The 24,753-nt window shown below is 37.4% G+C and overlaps 1 protein-coding gene across 4 annotated transcripts in view; it reads right to left on the reverse strand.

The window, feature by feature from the left end:
• UHRF1BP1L (UHRF1 binding protein 1 like) overlaps window positions 1–23,985 on the reverse strand; it is a 51,591-nt gene extending 27,606 nt beyond the window's left edge. Inside the window, exons 1-8 of one of the 4 annotated variants that reach the window (XM_027885826.1) lie at window positions 23,775–23,979; window positions 16,599–16,745; window positions 10,097–10,259; window positions 8,885–8,923; window positions 5,726–5,817; window positions 4,040–4,229; window positions 956–1,096; window positions 252–422 (exon numbers count right to left, since the gene is read on the reverse strand). In XM_027885826.1, coding sequence (XP_027741627.1) covers window positions 252–422; window positions 956–1,096; window positions 4,040–4,229; window positions 5,726–5,817; window positions 8,885–8,923; window positions 10,097–10,259; window positions 16,599–16,621 — 819 coding nt within the window. In that variant the 5' untranslated portion in view covers window positions 16,622–16,745; window positions 23,775–23,979. Of the gene's footprint in view, window positions 1–251; window positions 423–955; window positions 1,097–4,039; window positions 4,230–5,725; window positions 5,819–8,884; window positions 8,924–10,096; window positions 10,260–16,598; window positions 16,746–23,774 lie in introns of those variants that run through there. The other 3 variants (XM_027885825.1, XM_027885829.1, XM_027885828.1) reach the window with 3 other exon arrangements.
• Between the last annotated feature and the right edge of the window lie 768 nt (window positions 23,986–24,753).

Genomic DNA, 24,753 nt, shown 5'->3' on the forward strand with positions numbered 1-24,753 from the left:
TCGGACAGTTAATTAAGTGTTAAGTAAATACAGAAATTTAAATACTCTGTATATGGATAAAGAAATAAAACCTTTTTTTATTTTCTGCAACTACCATCAATACACAAAATCTTGTAAAATAAAGGCTATTTTATACTATGATTCATTCTCAGTGTAATTCAAGATATATAGCTGAATGAAAGTTAGTAACTGAACATTCTCTAAAATAAATTACCATTTGATAAAGGTATAGTAAGATTCAATTCTCGTACCTGGGCTGTTTCAGAAGCCAAGCTTTTCCTCTGTTCTGTTGATTTTTCTATAGCTTCACTAAGAGATTTGGCATACTGTACCATGGCTTTCAATTGGGAATCAGTCAAAACCCACAGCAAATCATCCAGAATCAGAACCAGTTTGGATGCCACTACGTTACAGTCTTTTAACTGTAGAATAAAAATTTAAAGAAGCTGAATGGTCCATTAAGTACTTAAGTTTCTCATAAGAAATACATGGGGGGGGGGGGAAGCAGAATGCAAAAAGCAGTACCAAACATTTTTTATTTTAAATTGTATTCCTCTCATTAACTAAGAATTACTTAAGACACAGTATATTTATGCCTCACTTTATGTGTTTGGCATGCACTGGATATTAAACTGCTGCATTTTGCTAAGTAATGTAAATATTACCTGAATCTAGAGAGGTAAAACAACAGGCATCATCATAAACAAAGTTCTGCAGAGCAAACGATTTCATTAATAGGACCTCTACAAGATCTTCATTTTCAAAATCTGCCTGCAGTATTTCTATTAAACTCTACAGTCTTACCAATATTATGTTATTAAAAATTTAGTTCAGGGAATTCTACATTTTATACAGCCTAAATTTAAAACCTTTACAATGTGTGTGTATGCATTAAGGGCATGAGTTACAAATTAATTAAAAAAATAATAAAATATTTCAAACTTTTCAAGTTTACCCTTCTTTTAAGCGTGACCCTAATTTTTGATTGGTTAGTAATCAGTCGAACTGGAGCACTCATGATTTCATGCTTAGAACTCTGGATTGCATCTGCTTCTATTCTGATCATCTGCCAGTTGATTTCTTTAAAAGTCAAAACCTTTAAAGAGAGAAAAAAAGAAAAAAAAAATCTTCATGCCACATGATGGTTTACTTGCACCTAACCATGTGTATATATTTCTATATATATATATATACACAAACCCACATGAGTTACACAAACGGAACAAATACAAGTCACTTGTTATTCCACTTACAGGTGTTCGGAAGCAAAGCCCTGACCCTTCTTGCTACCTCCAAAATGTCACAGAAATGTTTAGCTACTTCCAAGAAGGCCGAGGTAACAAGCAGCATTTAAAATATTCAGAAGAAAATAAAGGTCACAGCTATTGCATACTAGGCTGCCTTTGGGAGAGGAAAAAAAAAGATTGTGTAGTTTGGTTTCAAAATGTTAAATCATAGTATATAGAAAAAGAGCTGGGAGAGAAGCAAAGCTACAGGATGGGAGAGAGGTTTTTGGAGTGTTTTATTTCAATTAAAAGAGAAACTTAATCATTGAGCACACTGCATGCCATGTACATCCCACGAGCTTTGAATCTACTACATGGATTTCTAGAAGACACAGCAAACAAATGTTAGAATAATGATACAAGAGCAGCAAGTACAGCTGGACATTGAAAATCAAATAGGGAAAAACCAGTGACTGTCCAGCAGCAATATCATGGAGAACATCAAGTGAACAGGAGGACATCAGTAGGAAGAAACAGCAATTCTAGGCCTTCCGACATGGTTTGGATGAGGGGATTGAGTTTACCCTCAGAAAGTTCGCAGACAGCACAAAGCTGGTATGGAGTGTTGATCTGCTGGAGGGTAGGAAGGCTCTGAAGAGGGATCTGGACAGGTTGGATTGATGGGCTGAGGAAAACTTTAGAGGCTCAAAAAGGCCAAGTGGCAGTCTTGCACTTGGGTCACAACAACCCCAGGCAGCACTACAGGCTGGGGGAAGAGTGGCTGTCCAGTTCTGGGTCCCTCACTTCAAGTCAGACACTGAGGTGCTGGAGTAGGTCCGGAGAAGGGCAACAGAGCTGGTGAAGGGTCTGGAGCGCAAGTCTTATGAGGAGCAGCTTAGGGAGCTGCAGTGTTTAACCGAGAGAAGAGAAGGCTCAGGGGAGACCTCATCACTCTTTACAACTACCTGAAAGGAGGTTGTAGCAAGGTGGGAATCAGCCTCTTCCAGCTGTACCAGGGGACATTCAGGTTGGACATCAGGAAGAATTTTTTCACTAAAAGGGTGGTTAAGCATTGAAACAGGCTGCCCAGGGAAGTAGTAGAGTCAGCATCCCTGGAGGAGTTAATGAAATGACTGGACGTGGCATTTAATACTATGGTTTAGTGGCCATGGTGGTGTTTGGTCAAAAGTTTGACTCAATCTTGGAGGTCTTTTCCAACCTTAATGATTCTGTGATTACTCTCTGACGAAACTCTTATCAGCCAGAAGAAAAGCACAAGAAGGAAGAGTTTGTTTGGCATGTGTCTTATTTTTTGTCTGTCATTCTTTTCTTGTCAATTTGAAAACCTTATAGCATATGTCCAGAGAATATAAGCAGAGACTTAAGTAAAACATTCCCAATGTGTCTGGGAAGGAGGCACACACAGTTAAGTGAGCAAGATGGAAAGGCACAGTGCAAAGTATGCTTTGCAGAGAAGCAGAGTACCTACCCTTCTCATACAGCAGATGCAGTGTGATTGAAAGCTTCTAAACAAATTCTAAGGAAATTCCTTTTTACATTAAGAGTGTAGCTACAGTGCAAAGGTACAGCACAAGTTATCTTCATAGTACAGCACTTCATTTGTTTCTTCACCTTGTCATGCAATTTACTGCTAACAAACCATTCACTGTAATTTTTAGGAATTTATGTTTACAGTATTCATTGCACTAAAAGAAACACTCCCCAGGGATTTATATAAGGGGGAACTGTTTGGAATCAAATTCTTCCTAAAAAGCACAAAATCAAAAAAAAAAAATGCCAATTCAAACTTCTGTCTAGTCAAACTTTAATTCTTCCTCTTTAGACTTCATTAACACATACATGTGGTGAGTTAAGCTGCAGGAAAGGCAAACTGTCAGAAAAATACTTCTAATTTTTGTGATATTTTTAACTGATATTCTCTTGGAGTTTCTTTTCCTATGTAAAAATCAACTATCAGACTCCTTAACTCTGAGTAAACTCTATTTGTTCTGGAATAATCATCTCTAAATAGGCAATCATGGGTAAAATTTAAAACACCCTTTTATTCAAGGCCAGATGTATGATGCTAAAATAAGTCTTTCTGAACACAATATTTAGAATCAATCTTGCACTCAGTACACATTTTACTTTGGTTACCTGGGAGAAAGTCAGGTAACCAATGGTGTACATCAATCTCAGACTTCCATGTTAAATTCTCTCAGACAGTAGAAAATGTATGCACTTTACTGCTATTACTTTTTTGTATACATATGATTTAGCTCTTCCAAGAAAAGTATTTAATTCTTGCACAAGAACTTTTCCAACATTCATTTAAAACTGCTTTAGGAAACAAAATCCTCATCAGGCAAACCTTCACAAGCAAATAACCAGTTAAATCTTTAAAAATATTTAAATAGTAACAATAACAATAATAAACCCCAGCACAACGCCTTATCCTTCTTATGTACTTAATATACTACTCTTTTTTCTTTCAGTACTCTTCAAATCTGGCCCAGTTTGCATTTTAAAATAGTCACAAGCTTGGGAAATGTAAGAGGAAAGCAACAGTACACCTGCTTTCCCCAGTCTTTTTTCTTCCCTAAGCATCCACCTTGGCCACTGCTAGAATCACGAAGTTTGATCTGACTCACATCCACCATTTTTATATCTTTGCCTTCCTAGCTGAAATTACTAAGCACAGAATGCCTCCATTTCTAGTAATGGCATGTTTCCTACACTGTATAAAGCTGCAATTCAACTTACTCCTTTATAACAAAAACAAGGGAAAAAAGTTAGTAAAAGGTGTTCTTTACCTCTCCGCGCTGAGTTTCTTGTATTCTGGTAAATCTGAGGTCAGCATGTTCCCAGTTTGCATTTACACTATATATCCTCAGCTGGGAAAGTTCAAATGAGGCATTAAAGGCTTTTGCACCAATCCTTATTATAATGGAGTTCACAGAAACTGAAATGCCTTCTACCACTTTTTCAGCAAAGCCATATTCACTAAAAAGTGAAATGCCAACATATTAAATACATACCCAGTGAAAGGGCACAAAATTAAACACATTAAACGTGAAATAAATAATGAAATGGATGTTAAAATAAATTAAGTTCCTAGTGTATTCTCCAGTTAGCAATTTTTACTCAATATACTTGATCTAGTTGACAATAATTTCCACCCTAGGATCCTAATCTCTACGTAGTGATTAAAGAACATATATTTGACTAAGATCAATCTACAGGAAGTATAACAGGTAATGCAATCCTTCTATGTTAAATATTTTATATATATATATAAACATATAAAAATATATATTGTACATACATAAGAATAGCAGTCTACAGCATTATGTAGAAATTTTACTCTTTATGTATACATAAGGAGTAACTGACGGCAAATTAATTATTTGACAATTCTAGTCTGGTTACTATTTATCTCTAAAAGTCAAGTTATTCTGTCCATTAAAAATAATACCTTTCATATATTCAAAATAGTATAAAGTATTTGCTTTGTTTCATTCTATAGAAGAATGGTGATTACACTTCTACAGCAAATCAACATGCATTCCAGCACTAAAAAAACAAGCAGTTGCAATTACTTTTTTAATAAAAATCTTATATGTTCTGAATGTTTTAGACTAGTGAATGGAAAATTATATTTTAAATATTATTTAAACATCTAAAATTTTTTTGCCTTTTGTTGTTTTGGGTTCTTTTCCGCTTGTTTTAAAAGTACAGTTTGTGTGGTTTGCCATTCCTTCTCCTTTTGATAACTTCAAATTCTACACAGAATCTCTATAGCAATGGTTTTCAAGCTGTACCCCAGGAGAGACAGAGGTCCATGGACTACTTCTACACATTACACAGAACTTAAGAAAAGCAATTGTATCATCACATTTATTTCTCTGGATAAGGGTCACTGTGACCACTGAAAAATGTTTTGGGTCCATATAAAGGAAACAATTGGGAGTGTGATGAGATGGAAATCACTGATGGAATGCTATATTGTCCTAGCAAATTACTTAAGTTTTGGGATACACAGTGTGCATGAAATCTCTCAGTAAGATTTGGCTGACACAACAAAGGAAAGAGAACTTGAAAACACCACACTAACAAATAACCCTTAAAACTGTTTCTTAGACAAAATAAATGAAAAATAAAAATTTTTAAAACCCACATCAACATTATATATGTTTTCTAAAAAGGCTGAAGGCAAGATATTGTTAATTTTAAAAAAAACAATTACACTTAGTAAATATCTGATATAGCAGTTGCCCCTACATGAAACATGCCTAGGAAGCTCCATACCTTGTCCACACGTTCTCTGGATAGTTCCATTATCTCTATACCACTTCATGCACAAATAATAAAACAAAATTTTGGAGAGATGGACATGGCAAGCTGGAACCCTATATCCTTCTGGAAATTTGCAGTCAATCAAACTGTTTTATAGTAATTCAATTTTTTTTGACCAATTACATCTAAGTATCATCACTGACCTCTGTCCAGATGCAGTTGCTATAGGAGAGGGTCCATTAGGGGCACGTGGCTCTTCACATGTGCTCATTTCCATTATAACTTTATCCAAGGACTTGAAAAACAAAACAAAACAAAAAAATCGGACGTAAATAGACAACATATGAAGGACAGAAATTGAAAATAAAAAAAAAAACACTTGAGAAATTTTTCTGAAATATACATAAAACATTTCTTACCATGTTGGTTTTTCCATAAAATTAATACCAGAATTATCTTTTTTAACATTTTTTAATTTTTTTTTAATTTTGCGAGTTCCAGCAGACATCTCCAGACAAATACTGTATCATAAAATTCTTGATCCCTGAGTATTATTTATATATTATTTTATTTATGCTTATTTTTATATTACACATTTTCAAAATGCATTTTCAAAAATTGCATTTCAAAATGGACATACTTTAATGTAGTCATCTGAGTTTTCTTTCTATATGGCTGTTTTAGCGAGATAATTATACCTCCACAGTTTTCTGAATGGTTCAGTAAGTTCAGAAAATTTTAACGCAAAATATTGGAAACTAGTCCACTAAAATTCATGATAGTCCACAAAGTATGGTGCTGCATCTTTGAAACAAAACCTGAATAGAATACACTCTCATGTATATATATACACACACACAACCAAATCTTCAGTAGATCCAGTAAAACAAGTAATTTCTAAACAGATATACTGCAGTATCATTTGCAACACATTATATTGTAGTAAAATTTTTATTTTGTTTTTGCATTCTTTATACTTGAAGAGTAGCTGTTACAAATGAAGCCAAGAATTAGGGGAATGAGACATCTAAATCCTGCTTTAACTAAAGGCCCTATTTAAATAGCAGAACCATAACACTCATATCAACAGAGGTTGAACAGAATGTGAACAAACCAAATGCAAAACTATATTCCTAGCAATTGAATTAATACAAGAATCTCCAAACTCATACTGCAATATTTGTGACCTAAATTTATCATTACAACCTAGGAAGGCTCTTAGGTTAAGGCTTATAGTTTTGAAATTTTGTCCCATTAGATGCCCATTCAAAACACAGAAGCTAAGATTATGTCCCTATCTAAATCTACTTTCTACCACCCCTTCTGAATTCCTGCATTTATGCTCTCAGGTCAGACAAAATATAATAAAAACCTTTGCCCTCAGGTTTAGATTCTTCATGAATTCAACCTGCCCTAGCTACTGGACTTTATTATTATATTGTGGTAATTGTGCCTGTCTTCATAATCTGCTTGCTTCACAAACATTTTCTTGTACTATCCTTATCCATGAAAACCTAACTGCTACTAAAAAATCCTAAACTGTCTAATCTGGATTTATTTATACTTAACTATATGTTGATGGTTAAAGGGAAGCATTAGCTGTTAACAGTAAATTTGGACATTTTAAAATTATTTTCTCAGCTCTCTCAATGATTATCTTGCCTCGCAAAACAATAACGAGATAAAAACAAGAAAAACCCAATCCCATAGTTTGAGGATGGCAGGGGGAAACCAAGATTTCTCCTGTTATCCTAACACTGTTGGGTGTTAGACCACTCTTTTTAAAGTTTTAAGAATTTCCTTCAGTAGATGATTAGTGTAAAGAGCAGTAGGAAGGACAGTGATTCAAGGAGTTCACATAATATAAATTGGTAACAAAGAATGCCTGGATGAAGATATATGTCTTTTCTCACTGGTAACTACTGTACTTTGACAGAGTAAAAACTTCTGCGTAGCATCCTTGGGGCCCAGATCACTCCTCCAAAGTATCTTGTTCATCATATAAAACCAGAAATTGATTATTATAAAGAAAACAGTATGTGCCACTATGTTAACAGACAGATTCTCACAAAGGGCAACTCAGCTCAATGAAAGGACAAGTGGGTTCTTGTCACCTCCTAAGCTATGCAAACAGAGGATGCTATTCCAACTTAATTAAACTCCCAGTAGCAAAAATATGCCCCCATACCCCCCACAAAATAGTGGAAGTTAAGTGGTGTAATGAAGGGCTGAAGTTTGACACTCAGGCCACTGAATTCACTCTCCTTAAGAAATCAAAAGAGGTGGTGTATATTCTATCACTGAAGAATGAAATGAACTTTTGTTACCAATTTAATAAACTTGTTCAAGGAAACTTTTATGTAAAAAAGGTTACCTTGAAAATTATGTTAGCCTAAAAGATTTCTAATTTAAGTTCAACAGGAGCAAAGGAAACAACGCCTTGCTACCACAGATCAGTGTATGTAATCTTTAAGAATAGCACAGCTTAAACTGATTTCCTAATTTGGCAGTTACATCATAGAGCCAAGAGGTTGAATCATCCCACCTCGGCATTACCAGATTAAGTTCTGGGTGTCAGGAAGAAGCAGTACAGACATTGGTACCTTACAATTGGATCACTAGCAAATGCTGCAAATATTTAAAACAGCATGTCTTTTCTAAATCTGATTCAGAACTAAGGAATTACAAGCACATTCAGAAATCCACTCCAAGACCAGGAAGCATGACAGTTAAAGGAATATTCACTCTTAAGCAAATACATTTAAAGAAGTTTAGTCATCATCAAGTAAAGTACTTCTGGTGCTACACAATTCTTAGTATACTTAAAAATAAAGAACAAAATTAAACAAATGCAATAATTAGCATTACTTATCATTATTGTTGAGTCCTATTTACATATCTAACATCCTCTTTATTTCTGGGCTGAATCCTAAACTGTACAGAAACCCTGTAAATGCTCTCTGTATCAAACCTGCTGAGGCCAAGAACACTGGGTAGAGTACAGAATAGAGAAGTCCTTAGAAAAGATAGCTCCGATAGACAGGCAGGAACTTTCAAAAGGGGTTAATTGGACAAATAACTACCCTTCAGGTGAACCCCAATTAACACATAATGACTGAAAACTTCACAGAAGTAGCTAAAGGTCAAACGTTATAGTGATGGCATCCAAAGTCACAGATTAAGATAACAAACATACCAAGAAAAACCTTAAGGCATTTTGTCTTCATCTGCTGCTACCCGGAGGACACTTAGTAAAGGCCTGTTGATCTTTCAGTTATTTCTAACGTCAAGTCAAGAAAGCTATATAAATATTTAAGATTCTGCTACACACGGTATGTTTAGGAGTTTATTTCAGAACTCACCAAAGAGATGGGATGTGTTTTCAATTTTGTCCATGGTATCTGCAAGAAAAAAACCAGTATTCTAAAGCAAAGTAAATATTTAAAATACAGTAAAACAAAGCACTTGTTTAGAATGCCTTTTATGTATAAAAAATATATTTCTAACTTTTGAACTTGGAATAATATTACTTTCAAAATATCAAGTTTATCTGAAAATGCCATACAGAAAGTCTACACACATGCTAGGTCTTAAAAAACCCAGAACTTCAAAATCTACTTATCACTAATCAGAAAAACAGAGGAACAAAATAGCATATGTTTCTTTAATACTGAGTTGTCAAGCATCATAAAAAGCAGCACCTTGTTACTCATTCTGTTCTTTCAAAGGAAAGAAAATCCACATTGGCTTTATTGACCTGCAGCTGACTGAATGCCTACAAGGTATCAAGTACACTACCTTGAGAAAAATCAGGACAATGTCCCCTCAGGGGTAAACAAAAAAAGAAGAAAACAAAAAAAACCACCACCAACACCAAAACAAAACACCAAAACACAACAAACACACAAAAAAAACCCCCACACCGCAAAAAAAACCCACAAACAAACCTCTCCAAAAGACTGAGGAGATGCCAATGTCTGCCCAGACTGTAACTTCTGACAAGAATAAGTCACTGCTTAGTTTCTTTCTCCCACATCAGTATGATGTGGGAGAGATAATATACATTCTTTCAATTATTAGAAGCCACACTGACCAAAAAGCAATGTCTACTAGATTTAGACGTTTCCACATTTCCCACAGCAACCAGGATACCAGAAAGGTATTTTTGGAAATGGGAACACAACATAAAGGGAAGGAAAGCAATAAATGGAGAGGAGTAAAGAAAGAACATAGAAAAAAGAGAGTAATAAATATGATACATAAATTACCAAGGATAAATACAAGCTTTTACCTCTACCTGCTTTTCAGTACATGCAAGAACAAATTCTACTCAGAAAGAAAAAATAACAATTAAACAAATTCTTCTTATTTTCCTCATTTCCATGTGTATTTCATGTCATCACATAAGAAACAAAAATTAGTACAAAATTATTGCTGGTAACATCTTTGTCTTTAAAATTTTATCAAGCACTTATCATAATTTTCTCTTAATGCAAAGTTGCTTGAAAGTTTACAGAGACAGAAGGAAAAGAAACATTTGGTGAAATATCACTCCAGCAAAATAAAATACTCACCCTAATGGATGCTTTATTGCAAAACACCTTGTTTATAGCCAGCCACGTTGGAAGATCCAGCATATTCTGAAGTACCTCTTGATCCAGTTCTAAATTGGTCAGCTGACCTTCCCCCTTTAATGTACTCAAATTGATCTTGTCAGGTGACAGATTTTTGGTGAACCTAAAAACAAACACACACCTTAAGTAAATACATATAAAGCAATCAAAGCTGTCCTACATGTCGGTGACAATTTAACTTAAAGCAGTGGTCTGGGGGTGAGGAAATCATCTTAGATGCAATCATTCTTAGATACAATTTCATCCTGGAAAGAAATGGTATGATGAAAATGATTTGTTCCTCTCAATTTTTTCATCTCATTAACTCAATTTACAAATACATAAGCAAAAATATATCTTCTAATTTTTGCATCATCCACAATAACAAATCCTTGATTCAAATTACTGAACTACTTATTTTAAGCTATGTAAGGTAAAATTGCACCTCTTTCAGTCTTCTTTCATTTTTCAAAAGGAGAAGAAAATCCAAAACCTCTACAACTCACTGTCATAAACAGTACCTTTCTACATATATTTAGTTCAAATGTTGAAATGAAAAGTTTTATTTACAATATTAATTAGGTTTACTCACAGATTTTAATGACAAAAATTAGAAGTTCACATACACAGACAGAGCAGCATGAAGTATATAAAATACTGTGTGAACACTTGAAAGTTCAGTGACATCCATGGGCTAAAAATTGGTTCACATCTTTGTGAGACAATGTGACAGAACCCATGGGTACTTTACCCTAAAATCAACAGCTGCAGCATTTTATTCTACCACAGGGTAAGAACAGGATACACTTAACCACCCTTTCAATCTGCCATGAAAAATTGTTTTTGCTCACAAATTGAGTCTAATTTTACAAGATTAGGTAGCAGAAAATACTACTATAGGCATTATGCTTTGTGACTTTTCCCACCAAAATCTTCCGATGCTGCCGTCAGAGACATTAAAATGTCCCATCAGTAACTGTAAAATATAAAGCTCCCTATCTCAGAAATCATTGAGAAGTCTCATATGACTCAGCCCATTTAAATTTCTAGAAGAAAAAAGCAGCCATTGAGTGTTCACAGTTGCAAGGTAGTATCTCTCATTCCTGACCTTCTAGATGAGGGTCAACATAAGGATTACTAATTGGTGTTATTTTAAAGTCACATTCGTAGAGCAAATGCCAAAACATTCTGCCATTACATACACACAAGTCTGCTTAGACTCATGTTCTGTGACAGAAGTCCCGCTCAGGGTTCCCTGCTGCTCTGCCACATCAGAAATGCCACTCAACATGGAGACAGATCTAAGCGTTACCTTGGTCCCAAATGCAGACATAGCACAGAGGATCTACAGAAACAGGTTTTCAAACTTCACAGTGAAACAGACATCAAAATACCATTAAGGAGGAGAGTGCAAAGCCAGTTCTGAGCTACTTCCAATATCTTTCAAACAGACAAAATACAAGCCAGTCTCTCCCAACAGGGAACAGAAGAACAGGGAAAGAAATTTCAACAAGGGCCATTACTTTTCTATATATATATTTTAAAAATTCTTCCCAGAGCACTGCTTTGAATTTATTTCCTCTCCTGCAGTCAGTGAAAGGAAAAATGCCCAAAGTGCTGCTTCATTCAGAACAGACCTACATAAGAGGATCTCCACCTATTAAGGCTGTACCCTTCATGTCAAGAGTCACAGAAACAAACTTGCAACAGGTGAGCTGTGAGAAGGTAGCATAGACACCTCTAGTAGCAGGTCTCTTCATTCCACTTCCACAGCTGCAACGTTACTGATGGGTGGATGCTGAGGAGACTGTGGTGTTTCCCCAAAACCCATAGTAACTTCATAACACGTGACAACCACATCTGCTTTATCCATCTGCTTTGTCCAGAGCCAATTTACCACTGAGGATGCCAACACTTAAATCATCTGTGCCAATACTCTGCTCCTTCCAAATTAATCTGTTCCACAGAATATACTCTTGTTTGTCTGTTGGATAACTTCAGCATTTTAGAGCTGTTTCATACTACTTGATATAATAGGAAAACCTTTTACTTTTATACAGTGGCTTTTGATAGGAAAAAACAAAACAAAACAGAAGTTGGTCTATTTGTTGCAAACACAAGGCAACCATACCTGTTAGTTAGACTTTGCAAGAATTCTGTTCGTTGTGCATAAAATTGAAAGCACAGCCAGATGACAAGTACAAGAGTGTTTGGAATTAAAAATTTTAAAAAGTCCTTAGCAACCACTAGTCTCCAAATGGTATTGCTCCAGGATCCCATGGTACACCAGACCAGGACATGCCTCACTGAGCCAGTGTGTTTTGACTTTTCCTTCTGGTATGCTTCACATTCAGCTAACAGACACTCAGGGAGATATACCACAGACACACTTGTGTGTCTTCTGCAAGTTCCAGTGAACTTGCCATGAGCTCGAATAATCATCAGTTACCCATCATAACTGTTACTCAGACAAAATCTACAATTTAATATTTTCATATTATTAACTCCTAATTTATTATTAATTAAAATGTTAATATTATTCTAAATTTTCTGGTGTTGAGACTTTTTCTAATATTTATTGCTAAGCAAAATCTAAGGAGGAGGGTTTGGAGGTTGGCAAGTTATCTCTATCTAAAGATCAACAGTGTCTCTTAGTACTGTAGTCTACAATGCTTACCTGCTTAAACTTTGAGAACTTATTATACAATTATACAATTTTTATGTAAAGCAGAGAGGTAATTCCCATAAAGTTAGTATAGAATCATGTAATTCTGAATATCAAGTAATTAGAAATCTTTAGTTGTGCCATGATGTTTCACAATTAGAAATCCCTGTTGGGCAAAACCATTTAAAAATTCTCCATGAGTTTTTTGTGAAACTACTCAGAACTAAAAATGTCGCTGACTTCATGAAATGCACACATTCTTCTCTCTGACCAGGCACATGCAAACAGCTTCCACCCAACTTGCCATTTGTTTTTTACCCTGGTGTCCATTCCTTAGAATGAGTTAATTACTCCACAAAAAACTGGGTCAAGCTGGGACATCCCATGAACTTGTGACTGATGCTCCTTTTCTAGGGAACAGACCAAGTGTTAATATCCACTACTCAGTATAAGAGGTGAATAAAGTAGAACTGAGAAAAGTAAAAGGCAATAGCAAGACAAATGGCAATAAAGGTCATGGTTGAGTTCACCAAAGCTTTCTGTCATCCTGTTTTGCCGTGTCAGTAAGACATCACTATTACTGAGGCAATACACACTTGATTTGCTAATACCACAAGACATCCTTAGCAATACTGTTTTCATAGATGCAGTTTTAATTTCACAAACTACCTTTCCTTTCTCAAAGCAAAGTCATTCATCAAGTCCCCAGAAAACTGTCCTTATGAGCAGCACGAGAGCAGCAAATGGCTTTGCAGAAACAGCTGACTCATTGCTGATGCAAAATACTGAGCATCTGAAGATACAATTCATGGAAACTACTGGGTTCCAAGTGAAAGGTACATTTTTATGCAATAAAGCTGGGAGATAAGAGACAACTGATGAAAAACTGCCTGAGATACATAAAGGTTAAAGTATTTCTATGTATAAAAAATGAATGGTACGTAGTACTAAATATTGCCACAAAATATGATGGCATGTCCTCATCTTGGACGTTATTTCTATTTCTCAAAATATTAATTTTTAGAAATAAAAAATTACGATTTTTAGTATAAAAATTAGCAATTCATGTTATTTTTTTAGCTCAAAGAGTTAATTGGATGCTCATTTACTTTAATATGAGAACAAAAACACACATGAAACTAATGAGAGAACTTTGAATGCAAGCAAAAAGAAACTAATTGCACAACATTGTAATGCCCATGAAAACATCAGGACAGAATACAGTGCCAAAATCAGAAGCTCAAAAGAATAAAAAAAAAATTAAAACTTAAGGCACTTGTGGTAGGGTTTGTGGGGAAAGGCATCACCTTTTGTGTTAACAATATAGTAGGATTAATTAGACACACTCTGACACATTAACATGTTCTTTATTTATGAATATACAATAAGTTGAAAATAAACACTTGTGAGGATAAATTTTAATATTTCTGGACAAAAAGATCCTCCCACAAACAGTGGCACTCTCAGTTTCTGCACTGGGAAGACAGCATTGCCATAGCAGCACTGTAAAATCTCACCACAGTGTGAGCCAGCGGGTGACCAGTACGTGAGGCATGAGAGTGGACACAGCTCCAGTGGTGTGAGAGGCTATCCTCCAGCCTGTATCCAGAATGTGTATCAGCAATGTTGTGTCCGGTATGGATTCCCAAATACTATGTCATTTTCTCCCAAGAAACCCCTATCAGCAGAAAAACTGCAAGGGCTACCCTTCCCTCATTCTGCAAGCTATAGGGAGTCACAAGAAACTAAGTGACAATACCAACTGCAGCAACTACACCTCCTACACCTCCACCAGACCTTTCAAGTACACCCCTCACCATCTATGATACCCAACTGATACCCTCTTATACCCTGCAACATCAGTTTGTACAGGAGAAGGGTATCACCCCTTTACCCAAATGCACACAAATGCACGTATGCTCTTTTTAATCACACCTTGAACTTCTGCAGCATTGTCAGGTGTGTATTTGGTGGCTGAGTGTAAAATGGAGAACTCTCCTTGGCCTGTTGGATGCCCAAGCATGGAGAAGATCTGCATCATCTGCTGCAAAGCATCTTGTGAAGGTGCTCACAGCCCAACCCTCTGTAGCAAGACAGGGCATTCCCCTGTTCACACACCCAGCCTTGACCTACTGCTCTCAGCTGGCCACGAGTTACTGCACACTGGACAAGTCCAAAACACTACACACAACCCTACAGATTCAGGAGAGACTTTTAAGGCTCCTATACAGGACCTGAGCCACTGAACACTCATCAGGCTTTTTGAGTTATCGTAATCTAAAGACAGATCTTCCTTTCCAGGGAAATCACTAATTAGGACCCTGGCTCAACAACCAACCCATATTTGTGTAACACCCCTGTTGCAGTTTCACCTCCCCTCCTTATCTCTCTCATCCTAGGAGGTGGAGCGCTGAATAGTACATCTCTTTGCTGACACTTTCCAAGTAATTGCTTCCATTTCATCACAACATGAAAGGACTTCAGCATGGACTTCAACTCCAGGTGACTTCCTGAAGGCATCTTAGTACACTCCTACTTTCTCAAATACTGACATCAATACCAAGTCTCTTGATATAAAGTTAATTCTGTAATAACACATATAGGAAATTATTTTCTTCCTATTTGGAAAAACTGTATTCCTTGCCTTTTGGGTACAGGCAGAACCGAGACAGCTGCTGTCATCAATGATTATTATCTAATTATGTGTCATGCAGCAGATCTGCGCAGACACAGCCAAGCCCTGTGCATAAATGAGGAGCTTGCACTGCATGAATGATAATCATCTTGCAAGTAAAATATTGTTCAAGCCATTTATCTTTCATTTAGGATAAATCCTCACACAGACCAGCATTAGCTTTTGTATTCTGTGAGTCTTTTCACCTCAAGCACAGAAATGGTCATTATGATCAAACTCAGAGAACTTTTTTCAAACATGTCAATCCTAAAAGTGTCAGGCTTTAATCATATGTTGAGGACAAGATAACATAAAATCCTTAATATATTAAATCATATGTGGCAATGTATATGCAACTTGCACACTGCAGGCAGGAAAAAAACACTTCACATTTTAAGAATTTGCTAATACTTGATAACTATTAAATTCCACTTAAAATATAACATTCTGTACCTAATGCAAAAAAAAGTCACTTGATAAAAATTTTAGAAATTTTTTTAGAAATTTAAAATCAAGAAATAAAGATACAGGGTAAAAATATGACAACATCTGCCTTTTGGAAACTGCATCATTTATGTGACATTAGGAGGTATCTTTTTAATGCTAACTGATCAGATCTCATGTGGAAATAAGATATTTTGATAAGACATCAGCTATAAGAACTATTTTGATTTTTAAAAATGAAATAAAATCAGCTGTTTTATTTTGTAAACTAGGTAAAAAGCTGACCAGTCCTTCAAATATGTAATCACAGAGGTAATAAACACTGAGTTACGAAAAAGAATTAAGTAGGTGCAAATGATAAACAGCATATGTCAAATAGCATAAAGATACTGAGAAACACCTGGATTACATTTAGGAAATACACATTAAGGTATTTTTATAATGGAATGGTTGATTTACTTCATAAATCAGTTTTTCAAATTTAGTTTAGGACTTATAAAACCCCAAAGAAACCAGAACACATAGCTGCAGAGCAAACAATTACTTTTTGCAAAATTTTAAGTTACAAAAAGAAGTGAAAATCCAAGTAATGTTTTACAGAGCTCATTTCATTCCCAAATTTCTATAAATGCATACCACCTCTTACATTTACTCTACAAAGGTGGGAGAGGGGAAGTTACCTGAGGGCAAGATATTCAGACATAAAGCCCCTATTCCTGGTGAAAGTAAGTGGTCAGTTGTCATGGCTTCTGAGAAGCTTCTGGGACTCATTTTGGTTGTAAGGATATTCACAGCAAACCAATCTCCACCAGAGCCATCTGGGATCGCTGCAGGGAACGGGACACAGGGAACACACAAGGGATCAAGTTCAAAGGGAAAAAGGAGTGATTCAATAATGTAAGAGAGTTTTAGCTGAAGATAACTGCAGTTACAAGAGTTTGTTATACATCATGACATTACAGAACTCAAAAGGAAACAGACCTATGTAAAATACCAGATTCCCATAAGAATATCCCTTGCTGTCTGATACTACAATACTGCAGACCCATTAAATGAACAGCTTATGGAAAAAATTGTAACCATGCAGAAAAGATCTATATAATATAGCCAAGTGGTTTCAGAGATATATTTTCAGTAGGTATATTTAGAAGATGAGAAGGAAGAAAGCCTAGAGATGCAGCATAAGAGAGTTTTATTTTATTTTTAAATAGGAGGCAACTTTTCAGATTTGTTTTGCCTATATTAAGATTTCTCATCCCACATTATTTTTTCCTATTCAACCTCAGCTATTCAAAATTCACACTAAAGAAACCTGATCCTACAGGGACTTCTGGATTTATTTTTTGTATTTGGGGTGGTGCTACAAAGACATGCACACATTTGACATTCTGATTTTGCAGGCTATGAAATTTTAGCAAATATGTTTCTCCAAAAAAAAAGAAAAAAAAGAAAAAAAAGAAAATGTTTTCTGTTAACTGTTCACTATGAATAGATGCCTCAGCCTAAATATAATTAATTCCAACACTTCTACCTTTCAGGTGCAATAAAATCCAAGCATTTGGACAGTGCCCTTGGTTGGCAGTTTGTTGGGATATTTGAACAGCATTTAAGAGATTTATCACTAAAGTGACTTACAGATACTGAGTTATAAATCATTATTTTTCTCAGGTTTTTGGATCCCCAGCAATGGGAGAAACTACAACACGAAAGCTGCCCCAGAAGTAAGCAACCACATAACTTTCACATTCCTGGGTAGCTGGATCCCAAGGTTGCTTCCTAACAGAAGCAGCAAACAGCTCGGAGGGAAAGAGAAGCTCTGGTAACCTCAAGCTATATGATAGAGCTGCATAGTAGACCTGCCACGAAATCTGTGCTGGGGACATCCTTCCCACAGCAAGGCCCATACATCCACCCAGGGGAGGCTGGAAGTACTAAAAGCCACAGCCTGAGCTGGAGATCTTTCCTCTCCTGTTTTTTTCTCATGAAGAAAGGAGGCAGTGAAGAGATCTGAATGCTGGTTAGCACCAGCTCCACAAAGATACACAGAACTTCTGCATGAGTTCCTGGATTGAGAAACGTGGGTTGCCTCACAAGAAGCCAAACCTGAGATATGTTGAGCAGTTACTTGTTAGCAATTATTCTCATGATTTGCAAAAAATCTGTGAAATAAATCACTTCGTGTAGGCCTTTATAATTCCATTAATGTTTCATCAGAAATTATCTAATCTCTATCCAACTTCCTTGTAGAAAAAAAAAAGGCATACATACTCAATAATCACTTTAACTTAAGAGACAATAAAGAGGCTTTATTCAAATATCCTTTCTTTCCCTGAGAATGCTTCATACTAGCATGTCAGCTACTTGAATATAGTGATCTTCAACATTATTTTTGATGTGAAACTTATTTCCCACTAAAACTATTCTGAGAATTGTTTAAAGAAAATGATCCAGACATGTAAAATGCTGCTGGTTAATTCCATTGATTGTGCAAATGCACTAATTTTTATTATGTATACACAAGAGTTGTCCAACTTCAACAAATCTCCAGCAGAATTTCAGTTGTACAAATATAATGTTTGTAGACTCAGCATTCAGATTTATAATACATTTGCAAAAATAATCTAAAACAAACTGAAAAGCAGAAGTCAAATTCTGTCAAATACTGAAAGCTTCAGAGAGCTCCCTGAGATATCAACTCTTAATAAATGCAATTATAAAGAATTCTACCAAAAAATACATTATTGCTCATTTATCTCCACAATACCTTCATAATTTCATAAAGCACCACGACAATTTCAGTTTGGATTATGATATTGGAAGATATTCTGTTACAGAAGCTTAAAATACAATACGATGCATGAAGCTACTAACAAAAACAGAAGAAAGGGAAAGTTTTTTGTTTCTCTTGAAAAAAACCAACATTTCTTGATTCCTTTATGCTCATCAAAACATTACATCAACACATTCACACAGAGAAAACTGTGGGTATGAAATCTCCAATTAAATACTAGAAGTATTGAATTTCAAACATATGGGAATTTAAGAGATATAGGATAATAATGAAACTTTAAATTGCTCTTTCTCCTCATTCTCTTCTGCTGTCTCAAGCAGTTCTGCCTTACCACCTGTTGTTTTTCAGGCTTGTTCTTTCAATAGGTGCAGCATTTGTTTAAGACAGAGTAATGCTAACACTCTCCATAAGCATTCAGATTCAAAGCAGATTCACTCAGAACAACATAGGTTGTTATGTCTACATTGTGGTCTGCAATTTTCCCACATACTACACAAGCCAGTAAAGTCAGTCATGCAGAATACACACAGTAAAATCAGTACAAGCAAAGAGAGAAGCAGCAAAGTACACACTTTGTGCTCTTTGGCTGGCTAAATGAAATAGATAACTTCCACAAAACTAAAGTGACACAGAAGTGGAACACACAAAACTGAAAATAAGCAAAAAACCTCTCTTATTTTGCTACTAGCAGAAGCTTCCAAGTTCATCCAAACTATTTTGGTAATTTACTTACAGGAAGAAATGAGCCCATTCTAGCCAAATGAAAGTGTTACACTGGTATATTCCAAAAGAAGTCACCTCAGATCTCTTGAGATGGCAATATCCCTCACCAATCAGGCAATATTCTGGGCAAATATTTAGGTAGGACATGTATCACTGGAGTTGTACCAAATCATGTAGGATATCACTGCTTATATCGGGATCATCTGATCCTGATATCCACACAATTAGTATGCTATTCTTTGTAAACTCAATATTTATATAAGCTTTACAACCATGAAGTGAAAACAGTTGTCACAAAATTCACTGCAATTTTTTTCTATTGAAATCTTAGTATGCTGACATCTGTTGCTTCAGGTGAGCCAAAGCAAAGGTCTAAGTTCACACAGAACATTAACTAATGACACAACAGAAAACAATTTGGGTTTCTGCCATACCAAACAGTTTTAAACATCTTACTGTTTTCTTTGTGAAAATAGCAAATAAGATAAAAACAAAGAATGGCATTTTTAAGTTGAACTATGTGCTACAATTGACAAACTTAAGAGTTAATATCTAATTGAGATGAAGAATGTCACATTTAGTGGGGCTACTTAACACAGAGGCAAAGTTTGTAGGCTTCACGTCATGGTTCTTAGACACTGTTTTTCACAGAAAGGCATGGATAACATGGATAATGCAGATACTTACACAGAAGACTCAGACTGCTCATTAACTAGAGAGGGAATTTCACTGATACTAAAAGTCAAAACGAAAAAAAACACCTGCAAATACCCTCATACAAATCTGTATTAGTAACACCTGATCTCTGTCTATATCTTGGATACAAACAACTCAAGAGATTCAAAGCTCTGCCATGGAGATAATCCCCTTATAACCACAGTGTAACAGTAACACCATAGTGAACTTTTGTCTAGACTCCTATTGGAAATCTTTAACGCTATTGTTTCATACAGTTGTCCACAAAGTCTAACTGAGGAAAAAAGAAAGAATGCTGAAGGATATCTGCTATCATCATAACAGAGCACGGAACAGAAAAACCTGCAAGAAAAAGTGCTGAAATCTCTCACCCATTGAAAATATGTAACAGCATAGATGAAGATACAACACAAGTTTCAGTTCACTGGGAAAGACCTTCATAGAAAGAGTAGGTGATCCCAACGCTACAGAGAAGACTTTTCCTAGGCACAGTGTGTCTTCCCTATCTTTGTAAAGGATGATGCCATTATCCAGACACTTGTTTCATTTTAGGGCACATATATTATGAAACAAAGACGCTCCATCATCCGCATTCACCAAAACCTCACCTAACACAATATGGAGCTGACAAAAATTCAAGCCTCCTAATGACTAACTCATCTCTACAGTTTAGCTGCTGCATTTAGTTTCATATTCCGCAGCACACACCCCATAATCTGAAGAGCAACAAAATAATATGGATTTTATTCCTGCCCCTTCCCTCCTTCTCTTTTTTTTACCACAGCCTTGGACAAAAGCAATGCATGTCAAAGATAGAGGATATTTTAAAAAATTTTAAAAGGCCTAGAAAGCAAAAAACTCATAACCAGATACTGACATAAGATACAAGTTTGTTACAAGTTGAGTAAAACAAGCTTTATTACCTTCACTGTTCTTAAGATGTAACACAGCACTAAGTAAAACCCTTCACAAAGATAAAAAGTAATTTAGATATCAAAACTGTTTCAAAATGCAGTTTGGGTTGTCGTCTTTGTATTCTCAGACCCTAAAGACTCACAGCTATGTAAAATTTTCCCTGGCTAACACATATGGAATGATAAGGCTTTTTCACAACACCACTGACCATTATCAGTTTATCTAAAAGCACTGTGAGCTGCTAAATGGAAACTGCACTACTAAATGACACAATGCTTTCAGATTTGCAAATAGAGTATCTAGATATTAAAAAAAAGCTGGAGATTGCTAACACGTGATTAACTGATATTGCAGCAATATCTTCATGGCAAACACTGCCAAATCAACGATGACTTTGGGGGAGTTGGAAAAGACCTCTAGAGAGCCCTTGCAACCTCAACTGTTCTGTGTTTTGTGGCATAAAATGGAATGAATAATATATATATTATATATATATATATAAATAACTAAAGGAACAAGTTCTTATCTTCTACTTGTTCTCTGAAGTACATATTAGATTTGTCCTTGTTCAAACATAAAGAGAAATACAATCATGAGAAATGAAAGTAAATTAAGTTAACAGGATAATTCTTTCCATATTCCTTTATTATATATGGACTTCTTTCAATAGATTGTAATCCCGTCACTAATACCTGCTTTGTTGAAGATGACAAACAGGCAGCAGCTTCAAGGAACTATGAAAATTGCAGAACAGAAACCAATAGTAACGGAGTAAAAAGTGAAAGTATCTCTGTACTGCAGGAAATTCCTTATGTATTGGGCTCCTTAATCATGTTCTCATAAAACATACTAAAGAAAACCTGAAACAATATTATAATTTTTGTTGAAAACTGAGCTCCTGAAATTTAAAAAGCCACGAGATTTACAGGTGCTTGTGTCACTTGAATTCTGTTCTCCTGAGCAACCCACTTCTGAAACCACTGAAGCACCTGTTCAGCAGGAAGAAAACATTATCTGGTTACGTCATTAGGAACACTCACAACAAGGTGCTTAATAACACTGTATTTTAGGTAGAAAACACACTCTTTCAATGTCAACACAGCATGGATCGTGAGCCTCAACTTCAACTGGGACACCTCAGATCGTTGGACATATCCCATAAGCTTCAGAGAAGTGATGAAATGTGTCATAATCACTTGACATAGCCTTGTTGCATAAGCATTATCACAACACAGATGAAAGCAAACACAGATTTATCAACACAAAAAAGTACTTAGTTCTAATCTACTCAGCTGTTTATTTGAAAAACTAGACAAAAACCAGCTCATCTTACTGCTGCCTAGGTCCCAGCTACATTTCAGAGTCTAACCTGTACTGCAGAGTCTAGAGTTCACTCCTCTTTCCATACAGCTTGCTATATAGCACTATAGGACACAAACTGTTAATCCTGCTATTCCGTGAACACTTCTGATTAGAAAGCTGACTCAAGGCTGATGACATCTTCACACTGCACTTCCATTCACACAGTGCTCAGCTATTTTCATGTGAGGGCAAGATTTCTTTATCAGCATTCCCAGCAAAGCAACTCATGAATAGGGCAAAGAAGAAAAAATATTCTACTATTGTTTCATACATCATGTTTAGTAGATAGATATCAAAGGATTTGGAATGAGAAGTGTGTTTTCCATGTGCATCAACAACAGATTAGTCAAACGGCAATCTGTCATTTCATTTCGTTTGATTTCCTCTATAAACATTTTCAGAAATACCACACAAAAGTAGAATAGAACATTTCAGAAAAAAATAAGCAAAAAATGGGACAGTATTTCAGGTTATATGTTTTAAGATGCAAAAGTAAGCTCTGAAGAATTAGCAAACACTGTGGTATCATGACATATTGAGTACCTAACAGGTTTTTGCCTCCCTTTAGAAAACGAGAAAAATGTGATGTGGATTTTCAAAACTGTATCAATCAGATTGTGTACTTTCTGCAGTTTCTCCATCTTTCAAACGCACGACATTGACAGATACAAAATTTTACAGTATAGTTGGTTGGTTGGTTTTTTTGCTTTAACCTGCGAGGCATGTTAGACATGATTTGGGTCAGGCAGAAAACGACGAACTTACTTTCATCCCTCTGCGTCCACCCGGACGCACCTTTTTTTGTCGCCCGGCTTCACCTGTGCCTGCAAGAGCTCAGATGTCGCGAACTGAGCTGCAAGGACACAGGCCAAGCTCCCTCAGCCCCGGCCAGACAGCGAACGGGAGCGACTGCTGGGACCCCCCCCCCCCCCCCCCGCCGCCTCGGAACCACGGCGAGGTTCGGGGTGTTCCTCGCTCCTCTCCCCCCGCACACCTCGGGCAGCGGGGGCGGGCACAGTCTGCCCGGCGGGGAGGCGGCCGGAGCCCGGCGGTGACTCACTCGATGACTCCCTCCTGCGCCAAGCACACCGATCCTCTCCCCGCCCGCCCGCCGGGCACCGGCTGAAGGGGCCACGGGGCTGCCAAGCAGCGGTCGCCGCCGGACAGTCCCACACGAGCACACGGCCACCCCCTCCGCCTCTAAATCACTGCGAGGAGGCGGCTTCAGCTCCACCCTCCGCGGGCAGAACGAAGCCCGGTCCCTCCGCCCCGCGCTGGCACAGGGGCCGCTCTCCGGAACAGGCACCCGCCGCCGCCGCCCCCGCCCTGCACACCTCTCAGCCTGCCCAGGGCACCGCGCCCCACTGACCTGGAGAGATGCTTCAGGATCTGCTTCTTGATAATCCCCGCCATGGTGTCTCTCTGCCCGCGCCCCTCACGACGACCAGCCGGGACCAGGAACGCGCCTCATCCCTCCGCCCGCCCCTGCCCGAGGCGGGGAGAGCGCCGGGAGCGGAGCCGCTGTGCCCGCTCGCGCTCACTCGGCGCCCGCCGCCATCTTGGCTGCAGCATCGCCTGGTGACGGGGGCGGGACGGGCCCGCAGCCCCCGCCCCGCGCGGGGAGCGGCGGCCCCGGCGGGCGGAGCGGGGCAGGTTCGGGGCCGTGGCAGCGGCGCCTCCTCCCCCTGCTCGCTCGCAGAGCCCCTGCCAGCCTGGGCAGCGCCGCCGTCCCCGCTCGGCATCCACAGCCTGTGCCCGCCCCAGCGCCACCGCCCGCTCTTTCCCCCCTCTTCTTCGCCAGCTGTTTCTTTCATCAGCTTTCCCATCTCCCAAAACTCTGAAAGCGTCTCTCTGCGTCCCCGCCTGTGGCTCCATCCTTCCTCCCGCCTGTGGAGCCCCAACAGCAGCACACCTTTGCCTGGGCCTGATCTTGGCCGAGCTAAAAGACAGGATGTCAGCAGCTTCTACAGCATCACACAAATGAATCAAGGCTAGATGAAATGAAGAGCTTACTGTCAGAAACTTCTAAGGCTATGGCAGTACATTCATATGTATACACACACACAGGTATTTCCCTTAAGCTGAATTTCTTAAACCGAGAGATTTGTAAAATCATGTTCCTCAGGTGCTTACATTTCACTAGGTATCTGTGGCAAGTATAAAATCTACAAGTTATTTTACTTCTGAAAGAACAGCTTCTCATGCTGTAGCAAAATCTCTAAGTCAGTTAAAAAATAATTGTCTTGTGTTAGTTTTGTTCATCCAGTTTAGAAAAGGTATCTTGAAAAATTTCAGTGGTGGGTAACCCAGGACCCTAAAAAGTAGTATTAACTGGAAAAAGAAAATAA

This window comes from Empidonax traillii, unplaced genomic scaffold (genome assembly GCF_003031625.1).
Source record: "Empidonax traillii isolate 1590-97213 ecotype Southwest subspecies unplaced genomic scaffold, ASM303162v1 scaffold172:size1107868, whole genome shotgun sequence".
NCBI lineage: Eukaryota > Metazoa > Chordata > Aves > Passeriformes > Tyrannidae > Empidonax > Empidonax traillii.